This window comes from Chlorocebus sabaeus, chromosome X, assembly GCF_047675955.1.
Source record: "Chlorocebus sabaeus isolate Y175 chromosome X, mChlSab1.0.hap1, whole genome shotgun sequence".
Classification (NCBI taxonomy): domain Eukaryota; kingdom Metazoa; phylum Chordata; class Mammalia; order Primates; family Cercopithecidae; genus Chlorocebus; species Chlorocebus sabaeus.
In genome coordinates this window covers 141,798,517-141,825,513 of record NC_132933.1, presented here as the reverse complement: position 1 = coordinate 141,825,513, position 26,997 = coordinate 141,798,517, and the positions used below count along the sequence as shown (strand labels likewise).

The window sequence follows — 26,997 nt, the reverse complement described above, 5'->3', positions numbered from 1 at the left end:
TAAGGAATTGTGGGAGAGACAGAAGATTGTGGAAGGAACTGAGAATTGTGGGAGACAGAATTGTGGGTAACAAAACAGAATTGTGGGAGTGAAAGGGAATTGTGGGAGGGACAAAAGAATTGTGGGTAAAGAGAGAAGTTGAGCTGTGATGTAGTCAATGTAGTTGAAATGGAATCCTTGGGCTATCCTGTAGGCAGTTCTGATGCTGGGATGGCCCTTCTGAGTTGTCCCCCCTGGGGCTAGGGGTCTGGACTTACGTGCCCTTGCAGAGACCCTCATAGGATGCAGACCGTCCCCAAGGAGGGAATGTGATTTTGTGTGAGGAAATTCTCTTAGGCAGAGGACAATTCCTGGAGACTCAGCTGAAAGCTGTGAGCCCCCAACACTTCCTGCACCAGGGGGCATCTGGATGTATTTCACAGAGCCACTATAGTTATATAGAAAGATATATGTTTCTTTATTAACACTTTAAGTAACAAGATCAAATTACCTTAATTTCAAAGTAGTGGATGGATGATATTTTGAGACAGGCACAACAACCATATGTGACATAATTTATCTGTGATGTTTATTAGTGCCACACATAGCTAATAGTACTAGGATTTGTTGCCTACATTCCTGACGGAAGAAAATGCTAAATTTTTGTTGGAGGTAAATGAAAATACAGACATTCAAAATCACACACCCAGTTAAGAAGAACTTAGCAGCCAGAACACTGTCTTGTTCACTTTTGGATCTCCACCACCGAAGTTATGGGCATCTACTAACGTTTCTCGAATCATTGCTACAATTAAAACTGATGGGATAACATTAAAAAAACCAGAAATTTAAAAACTCCAAAGCACTCCCTCTGCCGCATAAAGCATACATAGTAGAGCTCTTCACTCTAGGGAAGCCTCTGGACGAGACAGCCTTACCTGCCACTGCTGGCATTTTGAAAAAGGCTCCAGGCCTGGAGGGGCGGGGCCAGAGAGCGGCCCCCGCAGCAGCTACAGGCTGAGGCGAGCAGGGGACGGAAGCTGCTCTCCGTGATTGACGGAAAATACTACTCTTCAGCCCGCCTCCCGCGTGCCCGGAAGTCCCGCCTTCTGAAAAGGAAGTAGGGGTGCGTGAGAACGCCGGCGGTGACCGTGGCCACAGCGGTGACCCAGTGAGAGGAAGGCGGCGGCGGCGGGAAGTCACTGCTGCTGTGGGTTCGGGTTGGCGACTGAAGGCGGTACCGGCCTCTCGGAGCAGCCCGGGGGAGGGCTCAGGTGCAGAAGGGCAGGCTGGCCGCGGCCGGTTTGGTCTGGGGACCGCGGGCTGGAGCAGGTGGGCAAGCGCCGGGACGGTGTGGGGAAGACTCTTGGCACCTCCTCGACCTCTGGTGTCACTTCGTTTCTTCGAATTCCTATTCATGCGCCGCACACTTCCCGGACCCCCAGCCCCTCGCTAAGGCTCTGGGGTCAGGGGTCAAGTCTGGGCTCAGTGGGCCTCCCTTCTTCCTCCACCCGGGTCACCACTCCTAGGAAACCCTCGCCCCACGCCCGCCTCAGGCCTGTACCTCCTAGCTGTGACGTGGTTTCTCAGCGACTGCCTCACCTCAGTCCCAAAATCCTCACTGCCTTAGATACGTGCCCCCAGAGGTTGGCCTAGGTTTCACAGTATTTCCCTAAGGGGGCGATATATTAAAGCTGTCCCTCGAAGTTAGTACCCTGCCTGGTAGATGCCCATGGGATGACAAAGAGGAGGAACAAGAGTTGACCAGATTAGAAGAGTCCAGAGACATTAATCTGTCTGTTTTGGCAGGTGGAAATTTAAAATTGTTTGGAGTCAACACTGTTTCCAGCCATGGGTTTGTCTTCATCTGCTCCTGCTGTTGCAGTTCAGGCCTCAAACACTTCAGCATCCCCACCTTCAGGATGTCCGATGCATGAAGGGAAAATGAAAGGTAATGGGCCGTTTGTCTAGAAAATGAAAACAAAAGGTAATTCACGGCTGGGTGCGGTGGTTCACGCCTGTGACAGCACTTTGGGAGGCCGTGGTGGGTGGATTGCTTGAGCTCAGAAGTTCGAGATCAGCCTGGGCAACATTGCAAAAACCTGCCTCTACAAAAAAATACAAACAGTAGCCAGACGTAGTGGTGGGTGCCCGTAGTACCAGCGACTCGGGAGGTTGAGGTGGGCAGGATCGCCTGGGAGGCCGAGGTTGCAGTGAGCCAAGATTGTGACACTGCACTCCGGCCTGGGTGACAGAGTGAGACTGTCTTAAAAAAATTCTTGAAAGGCTCTAAAGGAAGAGGCAGTGTAGTATGCTGCTGAGGCTGGTAGGCATGGGAGTCAGGCACCCTGGGTCTGGTCCTTATTTTGCATCTTATTGAGGTTTGTGAGTCTAGACAAGTTAACTCTGTAAGCCGCAGTCTGTCATCTGTAAGATGAGTGTATAATAATATTTCACAAGCCTGTCATGATGACTGAGATAGTACATGAGAACATAGTGAGTACTCTAAACCAGCCCCAACTTCCCAAAGTTTACTTGTGCCTACATCAGTGGTTCTTAACTGGAGGGGGGCAATCGCCCCTTCCCACAGGGGACATTTGCCAATATCTGGAGGCATTTTGGTTGTCACAAGTGAGAGGAAAGTGAATAGAGGGCAGGAGTGCTCCTAAACATCCTACAATGTACAGAACAGCCCCCCAACAAAGAATCAGCTGGCCCCAAATATCAAGAGGGCCAAGGTTGAGAAACCTTGGTCTGGATCTAGCTGTCTTAATAAATAACCTTTGCTCCCATAGCCATTTCAGTATTCTTATATATAAAAGTAAGCCATCACCTAATGGGCTTGCTGTCCATTCTTTAGATAATAAAATGAAAATGGAAAAGCTGTCTTTCATTATTAATTGATGCAGGTCTACTTTAGATTGTATTAAAGTGTGGCTTGAATCAGTAAGTCGTGAAGGGCAGAAGCAACATGGTGTGCTTACTGAGTACTAATGCTTGTGCTGTTATTCATTTCTTCAGTCAGCCAGCCTATTCTGAGAGGTCACTGCCCATTCTGTACCAAGCACTGCTGGGTTTTGTTTGTTTGTTTCTGCACGAGAGAATAACATTATACAAAATGGAGCTTTGCCTGATGGAGCTTACATTCTTATCTTCATAAGCTGTGTGGTCGGTTTTTTCCCTATTTTATAATCAAGGAAACTAAGACTTGGAGTAACTGATGCTCCAAGTCACATAGTAAGTGGCAAAGCCAGCAAAAGTTCTGTGACCTTGGACAAGGACAGACAGTGTTCTTCTGGGGTTTCTTTGTACAGGAAGAATTGAGACAGATCAGCCAAAGCAGGTGTGCTGCTGTTCTGAGTGTCCTCAGCGAGATCCTAGAACTCTTTCTTTGGTTTTATTTCATTTGCTGTATATCTTTGAGAGCTGCCAGACTTATTACATTAATAAAGAATGTGGGTGTCTATAGGAGATCATAGGGGCTACTGGTTATATGATGTGAAAAATTGAAATGTTATTTTCTTTCTAACACCCAGCTGGGATCTATGACTTGAAAAGGATTGGTGCTTTCAGTGGTAGAGAAGAAAGGCATAGCAAGTCTTCACCCCTAAAGTGGGCAGTGGCACAGGGCACCAGGAAATGAGGGCTTGGGAGGAGAAGTGCAGGGAAGGAAGTGAAAGCAAACTCATCTTTTTCATGTGTATTGTAGTTATTGCTGCTGCCTGAGGCCAAGATTCCATTACATGAGCAGCTGTCTTCTGTGTCACAGCTCTCCAAGTGCCTGCTCATTCTCTGAATCAGTTTCCCAGTCTCCCACTAATTGGGATCAGCATCCTGGGTCTTTGGGCATAAAACCCTTGCTATTGCTCATCTCATTAGGCTCAGACCTTCCCTTGTAATGGGCATCTTGATCCTGTATGGGTTGTGGAATGTTTTCTTTATTGTCTGCCTTTTCCTGTTAAACTCTTGCCGTTGACTGATGGGAATAGGCCCTAGGCCACGTGGTTTTCCTATGCCTTGTTTCAGTCTTGGGACAAAGCAGAGTGGCATTCAGATTTTTTTGCAGTAGCCTTTGTGATGTCTCCTCTGTTCATTTTCTTCTCCCATTCCTTGTACCTGAGATAATGCATCAGTAATGAAAGCCTGGATTGCAACTGTGTCCTGTTTGGGGCTGGACTTCTCTGGAACAAGTGAATGAAAAGTCAAGGAGACCCTGTGAAATGTGGCTGGTCCCCACTTAGGTTCCTCTAACAGCTCCCCAGCTGCTCCTTCAGCCAGGTTACTTAAACCATGGCATGGATAACACGTGCTCTTGCAACTGCCAAGGTTTTTTGGCTTATTTTTGCTGGGGGTGTGATACAATTAGAGAATGGGTACTCATTTTTCTTTCAAAGGAAATGTAAATTTGTAGAACCTTCTCATCTTTAGGATTTTGGAATGTTAGCTAGTTCACTTTTTGGTAGATATAAATGGAAGAAACCTGACTTTTCCTGTGGTGGTAATCATTGGTCAGAAATTCAGCACTTTAGTGCTTCAATTGAGAGAGCTAGATGGATGTCCTGCCTTCATGGTGACACCATTTTTATACTTGATTATTTCAGAGTGTCCAGTGAGTACAGAGCCATCTGGCCCAAACTGTGAGAAGAAAACATACTCTGTGCCTGCCCACCAGGAACGCGCCTATGAGTACGTGGAGTGTCCCATTAGGGGCACTGCGGCTGAGAATAAGGAGAACCTAGATCCTTCAAATCTGGTAATCCACACTCATCTTTTCTTTTTGGAGCTTTTTATGCAGAGTTGCTTGTACAGACTCCTAAGACAAGTTGCAGATGGCTAGGATGAATTCTTCTGTCCTTTGAAATCAGGGAAGTTAGATATTCCATCTATAGTGAAAATCTAGATGTGTTAGTAAGTGTAGTTTCAGGGAGTGCCTGGGAAAAAAAAAAAAACAGTGATTATGAGCAGCCAGCATAGTTGTACTGGGAATAAGCCATACCAAATGAATATTTTCTTCTGGGAGAGTTACTAGGTAGGTGGTAGATGGGAAATTCTGTAAGAACCATAGCTAGAGTTAATTAAGGTATCTTTGGTCTGGGGAAACTTTGTAGACACATTACATGATTGGGGAACTTCTTCAGGTACAATAGGGTGCCAGCCTGCACGAGTCATTAGAGTGGTTCACTGTTGTGTGACTGCCAGCAAATTGAATGCCATTGAGAAGTGAGGGCAAGGTAGATGTGACATCACTACATTTTGTGATGGACAGCATCGGAGATTGTGGTCTAAAGTTTGCAATCATGTTTTGACAGGAGGCTCAGGCATATACTTTAGAGGGCCACGGGATTATCAGGAGTAGAAATTTTAGCAAACCAGGCAGCATGTAAAGAAACTAGAAATATTTAGCCTGGAAAAGAAAGGGCGTGGGAGATACAATAGCAGCGTCCACCTCAGGAATCAACAAACTATGGCCCACTGCCTGTTTTTGAAAATAAAGTTTTGGACAATGCACCAAGATTATCTTGCACATAGGCCTTCAAATATTTGCACCAGAGGTCTTTGGCAAACTGCTTCTATAAAGGGCCAGGTAGTAAATATGTTTGGTTCTATGGGCCATAGGGTCTCTGTCATACTACTCAGTTCTGCTGCTGCTGCTTTCTCTGTAGCATGAAAGCAGCGACAGACAACATTATCCGAAGCCCCTGGCAGACCACTGGCCTAGATGATCTCTAATAGGTGAGTGGTTCAGAACATGGGCCTTTTGGAATCTTACAGACCTAGACACTTACCCCATGGGATCATGATATGTAGTGAGAATATGAATAACAGCTAACTTTTCTTTTGGTCCCTTTTTAAAAATTTTTTGATTCAAGGCTAGCCAACTGAAGCAGTGGGAGAGGAGAAGGAACAAAGAAATCTGTAACTGGTTGTGATCAATTAGTTGTAAATACCACTGTACTCAGACCAGCCTCTTTTGGTCACTTCTGTAGCATTTAAGCTAAGCACCCTACATTCTCCCCTTTAATCCTCATAACAACTCTGTGTGGCCAGTATTCTTAGTGTCCCCATTTCAGACTGAAGATACTCAGAGTGAAGGAGTCGTTCACCCCACATCACCAGCTAGGAAGTGGCAGAGCCAAAACTGAATCCTTATCCACCTCAGACCCATGTTCTTAAACACACTGTGTTTAAGTGTGTTTAACATAATGCAGGTAGAATACTCTGCAGTGCCTACCACACATGGGCCTTCCTGCTGTCGGTATTCTAACTGAGGGCCTTGTTGTGATGGAGACTTTTAATTAATGTTTACTAGGAAATCCTTTATACTTCTAACACAGAAAGTTCAAGGCCAGTCATTCCCAACCTTGAGTGATTTTGCCCCTCAGGCAAATATCCTGCTAAACATCCTACAGTACTTAGACCGCCATAACTAAAAATTGTCCAGCTCCAAATGTCAGTAGTGCCACGGATGAGAGACCCTGGCTAAGGCTAAGTGCTAGCGTAACAGTATTGGTGACCCACATGTCTGGGAGAAGGGATTCTTCCCACCTTCTGACCTGGCAGTGTTGAGATGCAAAGACTCATCTGTAGTATATTTTGCCTAAGGGATGAAGCATAAGCAGAAACCTAGAAAATCTGAGAATATTTTTTTAAAAAAGCAGTGCTGTACATGTGTGCTATGAGACTTTTCCCCAGAGAGTGAGTAGTCATTTTTGAAAAGCCTGTCATAAAGTTTTTAGAAATGCCTGAAGATCATGGCATTAGTTTCTACTTATTCCTTGGTGACATTACTTCTAAATTTGTTCAAAGGAGAAAGAGGCCAAAAATTTAACCACAGTGTTTACCATATTTGAGAACTTAATCAGTGAAGAAACACAACCTCAGTAATCTGACTCTTCAAAACAAATTATCTGAGAAGTCTGAAATTTTGATGTCACTGATTTAATAAGTAATCTGTGCTTTCTGTGTGATGTATTACTTTCCAGGAAGTGGTTATATTGCCTTTTACTTTATATCCTATAAAAGACAATCTGTTTATTTTATTTAGATGCCACCACCCAATCAAACACCAGCTCCAGATCAGCCATTTGTATTATCTACTGTCAGAGAAGAGTCATCCATTCCCAGAGCAGATTCAGAGAAAAAGTGGGTTTACCCTTCCGAGCAGATGTTCTGGAATGCAATGTTAAAGAAAGGGTGAGTGAACATATTATTTAAAATAAAAATTTGGTTGTCAGAATATCCAAGAGTTGTGTGCTGAAGAGATTTTTTACCTTCAAAACAATATAGTACATTTTAATGTATTAATCAGTTTATAATCACCTGATTTTTCACACCTGTCAGATTGTAAGTGCAAGGCCAGTGTATTACATCAGGGTTCTCAAGAGAAACAGAACCAATAGGATATGTGTAGAGGGGCAGGAGACAAGGAGGGCAGGAAGATATGTATTGTAGGGAATTGACTTACACAATTATGTAAAGCTGAGAAGTCCCAAGATCTGCAGTCAGCAAGCGGGAGACCCAGGAGAGCCAATGGCACACTTATAGTCTGAAAGTCAGCAGTCTCAAGATGCAAGAAGAACTGATGTTTCAGTTTAAGTCCAAAGGCATGAAAAGCCCAATGTCCCAACTCAAGCAGTCATGCAGAAGACCTTCCCTCTTACTCATGGAAGGGTCAGCTTTTTTGTCATTCAGGTCTGCAACTGATTGGATGTGACCCACCCATACGGAGTGGGGAGGGCAGTCTGCTTTACTTAGCCTACTGATTAGAATGTTACTCACATTCAAAAACACCCTCACAGACACAGCCAGCATGTTTGACCAAATATCTGGGCATCCTGTGGCATAGTCAGGTTGACACATTAAAATTAACCATCAATAGGTATTTTTAAAAAAACTGAAACACTTTTAGATAAAATGTTTAGAAAAAGTTAGGGGATCATTGATCAGTGGTACTATCTGAACAAATGTCACCGTAAAAATAGATGATTCTGTAAGTCTGGTTTACTGTGACTCAGTAAAATGAGACTAAGATGAACCTTTTATATTTGTTTTCAATGCTTCTGTAGTAGCTTTGGATTTATAGTGCTGCTCCATGATCATGGGTAAATCTTGAAAATGAGCCTTAGATCTGTTAAATTCAGAGAAAGTGAGCATTCTTAGTTCTTTCTCAAAGGGGAATGTTGAATAAATCATCTTATGAAAATGTGTGGATTAACTTTATGGCATTATCAGGAACATTTGTCAAATTTTCCATATGTTCTTTCCTAGGTGGAAGTGGAAAGATGAGGATATCAGTCAGAAGGATATGTATAATATCATTAGAATTCACAATCAGAATAACGAGCAGGCTTGGAAGGAGATTTTGAAATGGGAAGCCCTTCATGCTACGTAAGTATGTTTGAGATCTTAAAAACAAATCTTTCAAGCATCTTTCTTATTTCATATCAGCTTTCTAGAGTTTTAACATTTTATTCAAATCATTTGTTATTCTAATAAAACATTTTATGTAGCAGGCATGGCTCAGTGACAATTGTTGCATGACAGGCCACCTTTCTTAGTTGAAAAATAGCAACCATTTTATTAGACTTGTGGATTCAGTGGGTCTGGAGTACGCCAAGGACAGGGCAAGGATGGCTTGTCTCTGTTCCTTGATATCTGGGGCCTCAGCTGCGAAGACTCAGTGGTCAGGATGGCTTCTGAGCCATGGGCTAGAGTCTTCTGAAGGCCTGCTCGTTTACTCCTCTGGCAAGTGGTACTGGCTTTTGGCCAGAACACCTCCACATGGCCCCTGAATATGGCTGCTTCGGCTTCCTCCTATCATGGTGGCTAGGTTCCAATAGCTAGAGTTCCAGAAAGCATCAGGAGCCTGCCCAGATTCAAGGGGAAGGGACAGAGACCGTGCCTCTCAGCAGAAGGAGCATCACAGCCCTTCGAAAGCAGAGCATGTGGGAAGGGAGATGCTAAAATGCCATCTGCCCCAAGGGAGGTGGGAAAGACATTTTTGTTCCCTCAATAGCATTTATTTAATCCCCATTAGGACTAAACACAAAGAGATGTCTTAACTCAGAGCCCTTATTCTCAGGGAGAATAGGTAAATGCAGCTGTGTGTGTTAAAGGAGACAGGGCTTCAGTCTGTTGATAGTAGTGGTTCTCACACTGGAGCGTGCATCAGGATCATGGGGAAGGTTTGTTAAAACCTAGCATGCTGGGCCCCACCCCCAGGGTGTCTGACTTAGTCCGTTTCGGGTGGTGCCTAGGCTGGGTGTATCTAGAGCATTGCGTATGCTGCTGGTTTGAGCCAGGTTATGTCATAAACAGTGGTTTTAAATTCATTGCACAATGTGATTAATTTCTTGGCAAAAGTCCACTTAATGATTTTTAAGGTGTTTTGTTTGTTTTTAATATTTGCACTCTGAAGTTCATTGGTTGCACTCCCTGGCTGTCACTGACAGCCTCAGGCCTGGGGTGGGTTCATGTGAGAGGGGAACAACTGCGACCATGTTGCCCTCAGTAACCTCTGGCCTGAGAGGAGCCACAAGTGTTTACAGTGACCTACTTTGAAAGTGTGTTCTAATTAAGACCACCTGCTAATTACTTGTATGATTATGGAGCAAAGAGAAGAGAGAAAAGGGAATTTCAGTTTGTCAGTTTCAATTCCTTCTCCAGTTATCTTCTGTCAAAATTAAGTAGACCTTTTAAAAACTCATGCTATGGTCTCCAGAAGAAAGTTTTGCCTAGATTGAGTTTACCTTTTTGCCTGTGACCCTCTTGAGAAGAGATGTTAAGGAGTAGTTCCTAAAAGGAGAAGAAAAGTAACTCATAAGTCCTCCAGTAGAAGTCCTTTATACCTTGGAAATTTTTCTCCCTCCCACTTACTTAGACACCTATCTTGTTATCCATGGGAGCAGCTAACAATATAGGTGGCCTCCTGATTTGGCCACCACTCCCTCTGTCTTGGAAACAGCTGTCTGTCTAGCCTGTAGGTGGGCTGTGAACTCCACGAGGACAGGGCTCAGGGCTCAGAGGGTCTTGTTGGCACTGCTATACCCTGGTGCCCACAGAGGGCTGGCACCTAGAGAGTCCTTAGCAGGGGTCTGTGGGTAGAGGGAGTGCATTTGCCAGCTAGGACTCTGCTACCCCTCATCTTATGTGTAGTTTTTAAGGAGCCGGTCCAACATTAATTACAATCCATTTCTAGGGATTAATCCATCATTTTCTTTTCTTCATAAAGGCTATTCATTGGTTTGAAATGAAAGAATAGAATTTTCTTGTTTGTCTGAAAAACCCCAGCTGCTATGTGCCAAAGAGAAAGAAGCATGATGCACAATACTTGAGGCTGTTTTGTTTCCTTTGTTTTTTTAATGTGCCTTTCCTCCTCCACCAAATGGAAAGGTCATGTGTCCTGACTCCTGCAAAGTGCAGTATAGTATCCAGAAGGAAGGGGAGGCGATGGAACGCACCCAGTCCAGAAGGAAAGAGAAACATTTTTAACAAATAGGCACTTGTTGTTTGAGTTGTTTTAGAACTTACCTTTCTCTGTAAATGTTGTATTATGTGAAATGTATACAGGAAAAAAATGTATATTACTGAAAAATTAGAACATTATCTTTGTCAAAGAAAAGAAAGTATTTTAACAGACTTTTCTTATTTGGGGAATTCTAGAGAGTGCCCTTGTGGTCCATCATTGATCCGGTTCGGAGGGAAAGCAAAAGAGTATTCACCAAGGGCACGAATTCGTTCCTGGATGGGGTGAGTGTCAGCGTAGAAGTGTTGTTTCACCATCTTCAGATCCGGGTCAACTTTCTCTTCACACCAAAACCAGTCTAAGAATTGCAGTGCCATCTTGCAAAACCTAATCCATATTCAGCTGTAGATTTCTTTCTCTCCCTGAGGTTTGTCCATTAATGGGCAGATTTATTAGGGTGTAGAAGATTGCTTCCTATTTATCATAGGGTTGAATGGAGTTATCGTCCATGTTTTGGATCTGCCCTCTTACTCTTCCCATGATCTATGTCTTTGGGTTTATGCACTTAGCCATCCTCCCTTTCTTTTCTAGCATACTTGAGATTCTTTGCTCACACCTGCATTTCTGCAGTATCTCAGCTGACCTCCCTGGCTTAGGTCTCTTCCCCACTGACCTTAATTCCTTTGTAGGCAGATGAGCTGCCATGTGATCTGGACTTACCACAGTTCTTCAGTGCCATCTTCCCTTAGTACTGTTCACTATGTGATGCTTTGAGTCTGACTTCCCCAGTTAGGTGTTTGGGAGCAGGTGTTTGCATGTGCTTCTTGAGCTTTCACATAGCTTAAACTGGGACTAAATGCAGTGCAAGCATTTTAACACTCAGTGGCATGTTTTTATTCCAGGTATGAGTTGCCTTTTGATAGGCATGATTGGATCATAAACCGTTGCGGGACAGAAGTTAGATATGTGATTGATTATTATGATGGTGGTGAAGTCAACAAGGACTACCAGTTCACCATCCTGGACGTCCGTCCTGCCTTAGATTCGCTTTCGGCAGTATGGGACAGAATGAAAGTCGCTTGGTGGCGTTGGACCTCGTAAAGCACTGTTTGAGATGGAAAAATATAAACTATTTTTTTTCTGAGAGATACATTAAACTATTTTCCCCAAATTGAATTGCACTCATGATGTAATGGGAACTTCAAGTGGGTAATCACACTTTTTCCTTCACTTAATGAAGGATACTATGCACTGTTCACTTTTGAGTTGCATTGTACCGTATAGTTTATAGCAGATCATTTTGTTTTCTTCCTACTTAGCTTAAGTGGGAAGCAGTCCCTCAGTTTTTCCTTTACCCGCAGTATTGCCTGTGTATTTCATCTCAAAAAGCCTGAACAACCTCTGAAAAAGAGCTCTTAAAAAGTGATGAAAGTTGCTTTTTTTCTTACTGTTTTCTCAGGAATACTCGAGAGATGTGAAGCCTGAGAGTCCGTGGTGGTGCTCAAGAGCTTTCATCTGGCCAAATATTTTAACTAAAACTGTTCATTATAAATAAGAGGTGATTATACCTTTTTTTAAAAAAAGTTACCATTATTTCTAAAGCCCCATGGTATGATTGTGACCTTTAACAAAATGCAGAGTTGTACACTGTAAAGGTACTCAGCTAAATTCTCTCCAAATCTGATTTATATAAATTTCTTAGACTGAATAGAGTACTTTCAACTATACCTTCCTTTGGAACATACCTTTTAAAAAATGTTCCCTTTAAATCCTGTTATTCTAATATGTAACTCTGCTCCCAACAAACAGGTCTCCTCATTGTTCCTGGTATTTGACAAGTTATCCCAACTTCGAATCTCATTGCTTCCTTTGCTGGCAGCCTCCACCTTTCCCCGAATCAGTTGGCCTAATCCAAACCTTGAAAGCCTGGCTTAAGTCCTAGTATCAGTGATGGTCCCCCTCTAAAACATGATTGTATATTTGGCTGACTGTTAAAATTCACAAGATGAGCCTTTTTTTCCCAGATGGAGAATGCTTCAACTCAGTCTAGATTTTAAGGAAGCTCTAAGTTTGCCATTGAAACTTTTTGTACTAGTAATCCATAAACTGGTTGTTCTAATTATAGCAGTATGTTACAAATGACTGCTGGTTTTTGTTTTTTTTTTAACTGCCTATACTATTAAATCCTTTAATTTATCCTGAATGCTGTAGTGTTAAATTAGTGGATGAAATTGGCAGTCTGTGGGTGATTAATTTGGTATGGATTTGTCAGTTTTGTGTGGAGTTTAAGAAATACAACAGCCATAAACTCTGCATTTCAAAATACTTGTATATTTGAAAATAAAGCTGATTAGTTCACAGGTTTTGAAAATTTTTTGGAGTAATTTTACACTTAACCGATTGTTCAGACATATTATCTTTATAAAACCAATGCTTTATAGTAGAGTGATTTATAATCCAGCACACATGTTTATTGCAGCACTGTTCACAATAGCAAAGACTTGGAACCAACCCAAATGCCCATCAATGATAGGCTGGATAAAGAAAATGTGGCACATATACACCATAGAATACTATGCAGCCATAAAAAGGATGAGTTCATGTCGTTTGCAGGGACATGGATGAAGCTGGAAACCATCATTCTCAGCAAACTAACACAAGAACAGAAAACCAAACACAGCATGTTCTCACTCATAAGTGGGGGTTGAACAATGAGAACACATGGACACAGGGAGGGGAACATCATACACTGGGGCCTGTCAGGGGCTGGGGGGCAGTGCTAGGGGAGGGATAGCATGAGGAGAAATACCTAATATAGATGATGGATTGATGGCTGCAGCAAACCACCATGGCACATGTATACCTATGTAACAAAACTGCACATTCTGCTTATGTACCCCAGAACTTAAAGTATAATAATAATAAAGCAATGCTACAGTTTCCCTACTCCAAGCGGCCACTTTTTCATCTGCTAATCACTTTTTTTTTTTTTTGAGATGGAGTCTCGCTCTGTCACCCGGACTAAAGATCAGTGGCACAATCTCAGCTCACTGCAAGCTCCACCTCCCGAGTTCAAGCGATTCTCCTGCCTCAGCTTCCCGAGTAGCCGGGATTACAGGTGCATGCCACCACGCCTGGCTAATTTTTGTATTTTTAGTAGAAACGGAGCTTCACCATGTTGGTCAGGCTGGTCTTGAATGCCTGACCTCGTGATCCACACACCTTGGCCTCCCAAAGTGCTGGGATTACAGGCGTGAGCCACCACACCCGGCCCTAATCACGTATTTTTAAACTGTAGAGGAAAATAATTACTGTTGGCATTTTTGGGGGGTCTTAAGTGCTATTGAATGAGTGTGGGATAAGGCATTCTTATGAAAAACAAAACACTGTAACTGGAAACAAAAAAATTATGCCAAAGGCAAGATTCACCTGTTTTATAGGACTATGGTATTATTTAAGATAAACAAGCTTTAAACTCAAGCAAACTTGATGACAAGATCAACAGTTTTATACATCTTTTTATCACTTCCAGAAAAAAACCATGGCTTCCTGGATTGTCAGAGCTGTTTTGTGTCTAGATTATGCTTGATTGGGTCCAGGGGTCAATACTGATAGGAATTTTCGTGTACAGCTTGAAACTCATTTAGGGTATTCTCTGGAGTTTTAAACTAAGTCTTGTGTCTGTGGAAATAGCACTATTCAGAATCAGAACAAATTACTGAACATCAGGCTAAGTATTGGCAGACAAGCTGGGGCTACAAATGGATTGCATATTAACATTTAGTATTCCTATGAGTTCACTGGCTAACAAAATGTTTATGTCCCGTTTGTGCATCATATAAGGAATACAAAATTGCAAAAGGTATAACCCTGATATGGTTTGGCTGTGTCCCCACCCAGATCTCATCTTGAATTGTAATAATCCCCACGTGTCAAGGGCAGGGCAAGGTGGAGATAATTGAATCATGGGAGCAGTTTCCCATATGCTGTTCTCCTGGTAGTGAATAAGGCTCAGGAGATCTGATGGTTCTTTAAATGGGAGTTCCCCTGCACAGGTTATTTTGCCTGCTGCCACGTGAGACATCCCTTTGCTCTTCCTTCGCCTGCCGCCATGATTGTGAGGCCTCCCCAGCCATGTGGAACGGTGAGTCCATTAAGCCTCTTTCCTTTATAAATTACCCAGTCTTGGTCATGTCCTTATTAGCAGCATGAGAACAGACTAATGCCCCTACTTGTAGGGAACTCACAATCTTATGGACAGTCTATAAATGAAATGGTGGTAAATGCTAGAACTCCAATTTAAGGAACACATTGTCGGAATACCCAGCGTGCGAGTTCACGTAAGTATTTTTGAATATATAGAGATGATTATCAATTTCTTTACTGAGTCATCATTATGGTGTGTCTTCTCCCAGAGATTGCTTCCTAGGGAAAGTGAAGCAATGCACATTTCCTGTCTCAGCTTTGCAGTGACTGTCAGAATTGTATGACCCGTCATTTGTGTCACCATAGGCTTGAGGCTGTGTGTGTGATGATTACAAATGTGTGTCCTGGAGGCAGAGTCCTTGCTCTGCCCTTTAGTTGCTGTGTGCTCTTAATGTCTCTGGGCCTTAGCTTTCTCGGCTATGAAACGAGAGTAATAGAACCAACTTACCAGAGTTGTTTTGCAGGTACTTTGAGGTGATGCCTAAAACCACTGACAACAGAGCCTGTGGGTGGAAATGTTCAGCAAATACTAGCTATCACCCCATGATCAATAACGGCAAGGAGAGAAATCAAAGTGCTGAGATGTAATCTACGTCTCTCATCCTCTGGCCTTATTCCCCTCCCCCCCTCCCCCGCCACCAGCAGAATCAGTTTAGAGGGGTAACAGCAGGCTCTAATCCTCATTTTGATCAATTTTAAGGATTACCAGGTGTTTGGGTGCTTGCTCTAAGAAAGCTCATGTTATTTAAAATCATCAAATGGAAAAAGAACAGGCTACAGCCTTTGATCTTTCAAAAAATATCAGGGTAACAAATTAGGTACTTGATATGCAAGTCCCACTTGACAAAAATAAATATTATATTAAGACAGAGGCCCAGGCTGGAGTGCACTGGCATGATCTTGGCTCAATGCAACCTCTACTTCCTGGGTTCAAGCGATTCTCATGCCTCAGCCTCCTGAGAAGCTGGGATTACAGGTGCCTACCACCACACCCGGCTAATTGTTTTGTATTTTTAGTAGAGATGGGGTTTCACCATGTTGGTCAGGCTGGTCTTGAACTTCTGACCTCAAGTGATCTGCCCATCTCGGCCTCCCAAAGTTACTTGTGCTTCTTAATCTAAAATATAGCTCATTGTAATGTCCTTTGGATCACAAGGTTATCCCCCTCCATGAAAATATATTACACATCCAGATTCAAAACTTATTACAAGGTTATGTTTAGTGCAAAGAAAAAGATATCAAAAATTATTTCAAAAGCCATGTATATTCCTTGTAACTTAAGGTAACATTTTAAAAATGATATAATTTTGGGGGTATACAGTATATTAAAATGAAGCATATGAATTATGCCTTGCTACACTCATGACAAATAATGTCACATGTTTTCATTTATAAGTGGGAGCTAAATGATAACACACAGGGGAACAGCATACACTGGGGCCTATTGGAGGGTGGAGGGTGGGAGGAGGGAGAGGCTTAGGAAAAACAGCTAATGGGTACTAGGCTTCATACCTGGGTGACAAAATAATCTGTACAACAAAGCCCCATGACATAAGTTTACCTATGTAACAAGTGTGCACATGTGCCCCTGAACTTAAAAAGAAAAACATTTACTGCTGCAGTGGAGATTGTCATTGTACCTTCAGTAAAATTTCATGCCATAGGTATAAGTGGTAAAGTGTCTATTTCATGCTTGTGTGCTCTCTAGTTTGGAAGAAAAAGCTGACAACACTTTCTGCAAATGATTCAACCTGAGGTTTATATATCACATGGCAGATATTCTAATGTTTTTGTGGAATCATACCAGATGCTGGAGCAAACATTATAGTTCCTAAGACTGGTTTAGGGAAATGAGGCATGTACATGTGCGTGCTATCTTGTATTTATAATTAGCTTTTAGTTGATGCTTTTACATACCCAAGGTCATATGTGATAGGGGCACAGAAATAATACATCTTGAGTGGTGTAACAGGAATTGTGAGACAAGGCTTCACAATCATAGTCGAGTGAAGTCCTAAAGAACAATGAAAAATTACTATTTTGGAAGTTACTGTTTTGGAGCTCTGTGCAGAATCATCATTTAAACACTTTGCTATTCCTTGTACATTTGTGATAACAATGTGACTAATTCCCATGCCCCTTCAATGGTTTGCTATAGAATATTATCAGGATGCTTTTGGCTTCCAGTAACTGAATCCCTGCTTGAACTCACAGCCAGAAGTGAAGAGGTTGGGTGTACACTTGGTTGATCCTGCTTCTTTTGACTCCCTTTCCTTCCATGTTCAATTTTAACTTCATCCATGTAGGGCTGATTCCTTTCATCAGCATCAATGCTTCCTAGTTGCTTTGAGATCCTTGTTTATGGCCAGTAGATATGAGGTGGGGTGGGACCCAGCCATCTACCAAAACCATGGGAAATAAGGTTTCTCTTCAATCTAATTGGGCCAATTCAGCACTGGGCTTGTGTCCTACCACCCCTCCCATTTTAGTTATGTTCCTGTGGGTGCTTCATGCTTAGATTAGCTCAGACAAATCATCAGGAGGACATGTAGTGACCACAAGAGGATTCCTTCACTGCTGATTTAAAATCTCATTCTTAGTCATCATTTCATTAAGGTCTTTTTCCTTCATTTGAACCTTTTAAAAAATTTTTTTCTGAGACAGGGCCTCACTGTAGTGCCCAGTCTGGGGTGCAGTGGTACAATCTTGACTCACTGTAGCCTCCACCTCCCGGGTTCAAGTAATTCTCCCATCTCAGCCTCCTTAGTAACTGGGACCACAGGCACATGCCGCCACACCCAGCTAATTTTTGTATTTTTTGTAGAGACAGCGTTTCACCATGTTGCCAAGGCAGGTCTTGAACTCCTGAACTCAAGTGATCTGCCTGCCTCAGCTTCCCAAAGTGCTGAGATTATAGGCTTAGGCCACCAAGTCCAGCCTGAGCCCTTTCCTTAGGCCAGGGTTTTAAATCTGGAGGTGGTGGCTAACGTAACGGCATAAAACAAGATTTGAGAGCTTTGTTTCTGCACTGATTCCCTGCGTTAAGCTGGGAGATTTGGGACAAGCCACCTTAAGTCTGTAAGTCTCAATTTCCTGAAATTATCTTAAAGACTCCTTCCATACCAAAATGTTTATGTGTTTCATGTGGCCTCGTATTAGGATGGACTGAATTGTGTCATGTTTCAGGTTGAGAATCTTTAAGTTACGGGAAAACAATGTGGTATGAAACCGTATTTCAAACTTATTTTTACATAAACGACATCAGTAGACACACTCTTAAAAGACCTACACTTAAGCGAATTCCAAGTTAACCATTGCTTTCCTTTCCTTCTATAAAATGTGTTGGCTTGGAGACAATTCAAACATTCACCAGTTAGTAAATGGATAAACACATTTTGGTATATCCATGCAATGGAATATTATTCACCCATAAAAATAAATGAAGTACTGATAAATGCTACAATATGGATGAACCCTAAAAGCATTGTGCTCAAAGAGGCCAGAAACAAAAGGCCACCTTTCATATGATTCAATTTATCTGAAACCCTCAGAATAGCCAAATTTATAGGGGCAGAAAGCAGTTTTGTGGTTGTCAGGGCTGATGGAGGAGGAATGGGGAGTGACTGCTAATGGACGTGGGAGTTTCTTTTGGGGGTGATAAAAAAAATGCTCTAAAATTGATGGTTGCACAACTCTGTGACTGTACTAGAAACCATTGAACTGTATACTTTAAATGAGTGAATTGTGTGGTTTGTAATTATAGCTGTTTTTAAAAATGAAAAAGGAAGAAAAACGTGCTGGTTGATCCCTACAGCTAGCAGGTCCCCACTCTGCTCTTCCTAGTTGAGCAGTCAGCTTAGCATGAGCCAGTAACGTAATTATTTTAATTAACCAAAACAACAGACAATGCAATGTAAATGCATAAGCCAAGTATATAAAGATTAATGAATGATGAGGAAGGGTTTAAAGGAGAATCCCAAAAAATGTTGCTTTGAAACTGGAAGGGTTTTGGAAAATATAAAAATCAGAATAATTCTTCGCTCACTGCTTTGCAGTTGTTCCTTAAATTTGCTGTTAAAAACAGCAAACAAACAAACAAAATCCCTGGAACTGGAAGAGATGATGCACGGTGGATGTGGTTCATCCACCGTGCATCAGTAAGAAGGATGAAGTGGCACTGCTGACCTACCGCACCCAGAGATACAAAAGGCCTTGGCTCTATGTTGAAAGATTAGCAAATGATGTACATTTATGCTTTCAGGTAAAATGTAACGTGATCATTTTATGATTTCTAGTTTCAGCTGGATTTTTTTTTAAAAGTATGATTTGACATTGTTCAGGCTAAGCATTGCCTTAGAACAGCATTTTGGATCTTGCTGCCTTTCTCCTTCTACCTCTCTCCCTTTTGTCCTTTCCCCAGCAAAATGCTTTTCAGGCTTTTTTGTACTGTGTATCAGAATCCCCTAGAGGGCTTGTTAAAACGCAGATGGCTGGGCCCCCACCCAGAATTCCTGATCCTGTAGGCCTGGGGCAGGCTGAGAATTCTCACTGCTAACGAGCTCCCAGGAGATGCTGATGCTGCTGGGCCAGGGGGACCGATTTGAGCTTCACTTTCCTCTGGCATCTTTTGAATCCTTTGAGCTTCCACCCACCCCCATCTTTGTAATGCATTTCCAGTTGCCTCATAGTCACATAGCCATGGGTCAAAGTTCCCGTGCAGAAGATGTGAAAGCAAATCTTCAGTGTAAATACTACTTCCCCAATTTTGCTTATTTTCCATTTCTTCTTTAAAGCTTCTGCTCTCCTCACTTCTGAATGTTGCCTGATTACATCTTTGTTTTGCTTTGATAAAGAAAAGCTTTCCTGTGAAAGTTCATTTCTTCACATGACTTCTGTAGGTGATGATAGTGGGGGCAGGAAGATAATGGGGTGAAGACAATAGCCTCCCAGACTGGGTAACAGAAGGTCCCACTTATAGTGTGTGCTGCTTCTATGATAATTGTGGTCTCAAAAGGAAAACACTTTCTTGGTAGCACTCACTGGAGCAGGAGAGGTGCTCTGGGTGATTCTTGCTACTTGACCTTTGCTCAACACATTAGTTTGCTGTGGCTGCCATAACAAAGTGCCATATATGTAGTGGCATAAGCAACAGAAATTTATTCTCTCACAGTTCTTGAGGACAGAAGTCCAAGATCAAGGTGTCAGCAGGGCCATGCTCCCTCTGAAGACTCTAGGGAAGGATCTGTTCCAGGCCTGTTTCCCAGCTTCTGGGAGTTCTTTCGAATGGGGCAGCATAACTCCAATCTTTATATGATGTTTCCCGTGTGTGTGTGTGTGTGTGTGTGTGTGTGTGTGTGTGTGTGTGTGTTTGTGTGTGTCTGTGCCCCAACATCCTCTTGATTTTTAGGACACCAGCCATATTGGATTAGGGCCCACCGTAATGACCTCATCTTAACTTGATCATCTGCAAAGACTCAATTTCCAAACAAGATCACATTCACAAGTACTGGGGGCTAGGACTTCCACATCTTTGGGGGGAACACAATTCAACCCTTAACACTCACATTTTCAGAATGACTGTGAAGAAATTCATCCAGGGTCAGGCCAGCTCATTTATCTGGTGCCTGTTACTGCTGAATTGCTCCACTTGTGCTCACTCGCACACTTTGCTGGGCCATGAGTGTGGTTTGGCCCCTGTATTGGCAAAAGGGTGAACCCAGAAGGCTTCACCCTTTTGCAAAGCTCAGTGTGCTCCTGGCCCTTCCACAGACTGCATAACCAGCTCATGCATGCCTCTGATGGAAGTCTCTTGGTAAGAGAAGAGGGGCAGGGCAAGACAATCGTCTGATCCCCTGCAAAGCATCAGGAATGAAAAAGAGCCAGGTGGCTCATCTGTCCCAGTGTTCCTTTCATGATTGACTTTCCCAAGCAGATCCTGGGCCCAGACCCTTGGTGTCTGACCAAGTAAAGTGATTTGACTAGAAGAAGGCACTGAACACTGACCCTCTATGTTTCTTTCCTGCAGGAAAAAGACTGTTTCTAATCCCTTCTCTAATTCATTTACCTTCTAAGGAAATGAAGTCATCTCCTCTGTGCAGAAACAAGAAACAGCTTTGGCCTTCCCCTACTGGACATTTGAGGGTTCTGTTCTCCTTTTCATTCATTGCCCAGCATTACATTTGATCTTGGAACTAAGTGAATGGCTTAGTCTGTTAGGGCTGGTATAACAAAACACCATAAACTGGATGGCTCATAAGCAACAGAAATGTGTTTCTCACATTTCTGGAGGCTGGAAGTCCAAGGTCAAAGCACTGACAGATTTGGTGCCTGGTGAGGGCTTCCTAGTTCATAGACGGCACCTTTTCACTGAGTCCTCACGTGGCAGAAGGGGCGAAGGAGCTGGAGCCTCTTTTAAAGAGCATTAATCCCATTCATGAGGGCTCTACTCTCATGACCTCTTCACCTCTCAGAGTTCCCACGTCCTAATACCATCACCCTGGGGGTTAGGTTTCAATATATGGATTTTGAGGGGACACCAACATTCAGACTCTAGCAGTAAGAGAAGCACACACTGAAAGATAATGCCAGAGAAACAGTGACTCAGAAATAAAAATACAAAAAAATATGATGGCAGAAATAGAAACACAGGAAGAAGAAAAGTATGGAAGGAAATAAGTGGAATGGGTTTCGCATATCATAAACATTGCTTATACTCCCTGGGATGGAGCAAGGTACAGTTTTACCTTATTTTGCATTTTGGAATTATGTTCAGATGGAAAAGAGCTCTGTGGAGGAGTTAGGAACTTCGCAAAATGGCCTCAGGCAAAAGTCCCTTTAACCTCCTTGGACCTCAGGTGGTTCACCTGTACTATGAGGGGCTTCCTGTTCTTAAACTGGGTCCTTCTGTTTATCTAGCAAAGAATGTGACCAGATCTGCTTACATCATTTGCAAGTTCAAGTGAAAAATGAAAATGGGGCCGCTTGTTCAAAAGTATGAAAATTCCAAGAAGTCATTGACAGAGCATTCAAATAAGTGCTGGGCTCTTCCCAGCATGGGGTCCTCTGTGACTGCAAAGGAAGTCAGCCCTAATTGTGACCACACCATCCCTGATTTCTGCCAAGTTCTTTCTAAGGTGTTTGCTCCACTTCCAGAGACTGACTTTCTTGTTTGGGGTTTAACTTCAAAATCCAAGTAGCATTTTGTGCTATGGTCATTTCTCTGACTTTTTACCCTGGGAGAGACTGATGGATGGATGGATGGATGGATGGATGGATGGATGGATGGTTGGTTGGTTGGATGGATGGATGGATGGATGGATTTATCTATTGATAAATTTATGCAACAATTTATGGTTTGCCTACCAGACACCGCCACTGGCACATTTGCTGGATTTGTGGGACTTGACAGCATCTGCTGCCCTTCTCGTAGTACAGTTTACAAGAGTGACCATTTTATTAGCTGAGATATCTTTGAAGGCAGATTTGGACTTGTCTTATCTGTCTTTCTAATGGGCTTGGAAGCCTGTAGGCCACTGGTAAATATTGACTAGATAAGTTATTGGATGAATCCATTAACCCACCAGTTGACCTAATAAAGACATTGCATGGCTATTATAGCTGTATGAACCAAAGGAAAATGTAAAGATAATGCTAAACTAAAATTAAGTGCAAGATGTCAAATTAATAAACATGTAAATTGAATATTCTTAAGTATAATTCAACCAGGAGAGTTCAATGACTAAATCACACCCATTTTTCCCTGTGGTTTTGCTATCCAAAACTTTTAAAAAATAAAACCCTCTTTAGACCTTTTTAAATTTTAGCTTTAATTTCCCTTACTTCAGTAGGAAATGGGCAGGGAACCCAGAGCCCTTGAGTGCTCCCCTGAAGCTGTGGATCATCCCGGAGGCAGGAGCCCTCCCCAGGGGATGGTCCAGCTGAGCCCTCTTCTTTATGAGAGATACCCAGGGGCTCCAATAAGTAACAACAGAGCTTTGTTCATAGACTCTGCATTATACAAACAGCAGGTGGCACAGTTGGATGGCCTGTGACCAAATCCTGGTTCTGCACCTTCTAGATGTATGGCTTTGGGCAACTCATTTAATGTCACTTTGAGTCATTTGTGCCCTCTGGAAGATGAGGGGGTTAAATGAGTGAAAGTGCATAAAACACTGAGACTAGAGCAGAAGTTGTTAATAAATGTTAGTTATTACTACTGCATTTCACAGCAAGCTTCCCAATTTTTGTTTCTAAAATGGCCTCACATAGGACATGAATTACACTGCCATTTGTTGAATATTTGTTATGTGGCTAGCGCTGTTCTAGGTATTGTTTCATATAACTCTCAGAAGAATCCTGGGAGTTTGGTGTTTTTCTGCTCCAACTATTCTGAGAAAATGGAGAGTCGGCAGATTAAAGCAACTTTCCTGAGGTCACCCAGCTGATAAATGGGAAAGCCAGGAATCAAACTTTGTTGTCTTGGATGCTGAGGCCCATATCTTGAAACATCCTTGTCTTTTTGATCACTATTTGCATCTATTGCATGCTTACTAGGGAGCATAGAACTATACATTTATTTACGTCATTTACCATTCAAAATTTCATCTTAAGAATGGAAAGCCACCCACTTCCTCTGTCCCATACAGCACAGAGCTGAGGTGGTACATCTCTGCAGGGGAGTGCTGGTTGAGAGACCATGTCTCTGTGCTTGCTATCAGCTTCTCCTCAGACTGTCTCCTTTCTTCAGAAACCTATTTTTTATTTGGAAAATATATCACTATCTCTGCATTTGCCAGGTGGATTACTGGATGAATCTACCAATATTGGATGAATACAAGTTGACAGACATGTATTTTTCCTCTACTACATGATAAGCTGCTTGGTCATATTTACATGCATACATTCAGCAAAACTTTATCAAATGCCAACTGTTTGTCAGGTACCCCAGTCCTGAGGGTACAGAAAAGAAATACATGGTCCCCACCCTCAGGGACAGAGAGGAAACAACCTCCAGATTAAAGAATGAGACAGCAACTGTAATGCACAGCAATGCTTGCTCACACTGCCACGTGGCAAAGGGCCAGAAAAAGCTGTGTTGAATCATGTTTGTGGGAAGGGAAGGTTTGAGCTGATTTTGCAAGGAAAATAGCTTCCAATTGAACAGGAAAAGCAGGGAAGAGCATTCGATACCCTTGGAACAAAAATGCAAAAGTGTGCTGTGCACATGGGAATGAGGTTTTCTGTACATGGCCAGAGTATGGGGTGTCATGCTGGGGAGAGATACGAGGCAGAGGTAGATGAGACCAGATCGTGGAGTATGTTGATGTTATGGTGGGATATGGACTTTGTTCTGTATATCCGGGAGCAGGAGGACATCAATGTTTTTTCAGCGGTGATGGGCCTCTGACACAATGTGCACTTCAGAACTATAAACTGTGGCAGTATGGAGGAGGGGTGGGAGGCCAGAGATGGAAGGGCCCACTCTGAGTGGGGTGGACAAACAGTAAACACGTGCACAGTAGGACAACAAGAGGGGGATTGCAGGCCAGGCTGCCAGTGAGGAGCAGGAAGCAGTGCTCTGCATAAATATGGGAGTGGTGGCTGGTGAGAACATGGCTCACTGGTCCTTCAGGATGATTGAGGCATCCAGGGACATTCAGTGACAATGTCAAGCAGGTTATTGGGGAATGGGTGGGGTATTAAGGTCGGAGATTAGGGTTGCCAGATTTAGCAAATAGGTGCTAGGTTCAACTTGATTGTCAGATAAACAACGAATCCCTTTTTAATGTATGTCCCATGCAATATGTGGGATAAAGAATTTTTTGAGCATAATTATGTCTCAGGTATTGCATGGGAATACTGATACTAATACATGATCAGTTGTTTATCTGACATTCAAATTGAACTGGGTGTCCTGTATCTTATTTGGCTACCCTACTTGAGAGATGCCAAGGTCAAGTGTCCTGGATCCCCCATGCCACCTTTCCCCACCCTGCCAAGTCATAGAATGGCCTGTGTCCCAGACATGGGAATTCATTCTTTTTTCCTAAACTAGGACCATTCCTGGGGAATCTGGGATGAGTTGGTCACCCTAAGCTGAAAAGATATTGGTTGAATTGAACTTAGAGATGCTTCTGGTCCTTTTGTGACCTCTTGGGGGCCTCCAGTTGGAGCTGACACTGGATACACCGTGGTGAATTGGGGGTCACACCAGTTCAGGCGTGGGTACCCCAGAAACCACGGTGTGCCGTTTGCCATCTCCATGACACCATCTGTCACCTTAACTGTGCCAAAGAAGAATTCCAACTTTTGTCGGAATTTTCCCTTGGTTTGTATTTTATTTTTTTCTTGAAGAACATTTGCTACTGATTTAGTCCTGTTTTAAAATTCTGCTCAGTTGAGATGTCCTGTTTTAACCTCTGTGTAACTCTTCTTCAGTCATTTCCTTTCTTCTCAGTTCAGTATAATCTACCTCCCGCAGTTTGCTTATCAGACTGACATACCCCACAGGCCTGGACTTTGTTCTGACGTCCCTTTATATTTAATCCCAATGCTGTTTCTCTGCCAAGCAGATGTGTATTAAAATGTGCATAAGAAAAGAAGCAAGCTGGGTTTATTTAGAAATTTCCTCAATTTGCACAAACTCCATTGATATAAGAGGGTTTTTTTTTCTATAAAAACCCACAACAAACATATGGTAATAGCTACTTAGATGGATCAAGACAAATTCGTATTTGGCTATTTCTGCCATCCCCATTCTGGCCCCTTTGCCAGAGACACAAAAACAATGGTTCATATTGTTTCAATGTCAGAGTATTCATAGATGGAGAAACATATGTGACACACTGAAGCTTTTTTCATGATTGTTGAAGTTCTCTGTTCATGGGGAATGAGTGACTTGAACAGCCTTTTAAAGGGGTTTTGGCCAGCTTGAAAGAGTTTTTTATTTTTTTCTTGTCAGGTATTATATCATTTATACGGTATTAGAAAGGGTAATTTCCCTCAGGTCTTTGGGTTTTATGTATTTTTAAAAAACTGCTTATTTTCAATATGATAAAGGCATTTAAGAAACAAGGCCAGACATGGTGACTCATGCCTGTAATCCCAACACTTTGGGAGGCCGAGGCAGGTGGATCACCTCAGGTCAGGAGTTTGAGACCAGCCTGGCCAACATGAGGAAACCCTATCTCTACTAAAAATACAAAAATTAGCCGGGCATGGTGTTGTGCGCCTGTAATCCCAGCTACTCAGGAGGCTGAGGCAGGAGAATCGCTTGAACCCAGGAGGCAGAGGTTGCATTGAGCACAGATCATAGCACTACACTCCAGCCTGGGCGACAGAGCAAGACTCCATCTCAAAAAAGAAAGAAAAAAAAAAAAAAAAAAAAAGAGCTGTAAACTCACTAAGCTAAAGATACGGCCCCTAGGCTTAAACGTACAAAGAGAGGGAGAGTGAATATTGAGATATATGTAAAAGATATTGTGAGTCCTGTTTTCTGGACTGCTTATTTTAGATCTATTAACAGACGGACATACTTTTTGTGACCTTTTCTGACATAGGCATCAACTTCAGGGCCATTTGATCTGGATGTTTAAAAAAAATAGGACTACTCTAGCAAGAACGTGGTAGAAAGAGCGTCCCATTTATCAGGCCATCCAATCTAGGAAGGAGGGAAAGAGCCGATCAGATCATGGTCAAATTCAAAGCCAGGGAAGTAGCATCAGCAGGAGTAGGATAAGAGTAGGTGGCACAGAAAAGCCACCTGTGATCCACAACCAAGCAGCATTTCCTCTGGATCTTGTTGACAACTTTTGGCTGAGTGTGGGCAGTCAGGAGGAACCAGAGGTCTGCAGGCAAATCCTCCCTGAGTCCCAGCCAGTAGTGAAAGTGCTGGACCTGATGGCAGAGCCTGAAGCTATCTCAAACCATTCCCCAAATAAGAAATATCACATGCCACTTCTAGCTTTTATTATTTCGGCCCTGAAACAAATTAAGCAGCTAAGGCCCATAGAGCAGGTGTAACTTAACAGGAATTGCGTTGGGCAACACCTGCCCAACACAGTTCAGTAAACTCAGGAAATCTGAGTTTCAGTCCTGTAGAAAACCACCTCTTCAACAATCGAGGAAATCAGCCTTTACTTGCAACAAATTATTATACATTTCTAAATGCTTTGGTGTCACAGAGTTGATGTCCCAAATCCATCTGATATTTTTAAACCAGATTTTTTTGCTATATATGTATATGCACAGAATTGCCATGATTTTTACACTTGGATCTGTGGATAGTGAAATATATGTCTGAAATGTGATGCAAATTCATTCAAGAGATTTAAAGCCAGGAAACAAAG

The 26,997-nt window shown here is 42.6% G+C and overlaps 1 protein-coding gene across 2 annotated transcripts; it reads left to right on the top strand.

Annotated features, from left to right (window-relative positions):
- The first annotated feature begins 1,111 nt into the window (after positions 1-1,111).
- HCCS (holocytochrome c synthase) lies at positions 1,112-12,804 on the top strand. 2 transcript variants are annotated; one of them, XM_007991010.3, is made up of 7 exons: positions 1,112-1,253; positions 1,789-1,930; positions 4,581-4,732; positions 7,025-7,173; positions 8,248-8,367; positions 10,642-10,728; positions 11,347-12,804. In XM_007991010.3, the coding sequence occupies exons 2-7, from the start codon at positions 1,831-1,833 to the stop codon at positions 11,543-11,545; spliced, it is 807 nt and encodes a 268-aa protein (XP_007989201.1). In that variant the 5' UTR covers positions 1,112-1,253; positions 1,789-1,830; the 3' UTR covers positions 11,546-12,804. The 2 variants fall into 2 exon arrangements, with proteins under 2 accessions (XP_007989201.1, XP_007989200.1); XM_007991009.3 differs by having other exon boundaries at positions 1,129-1,311.
- The last annotated feature ends 14,193 nt before the right edge of the window (positions 12,805-26,997 follow it).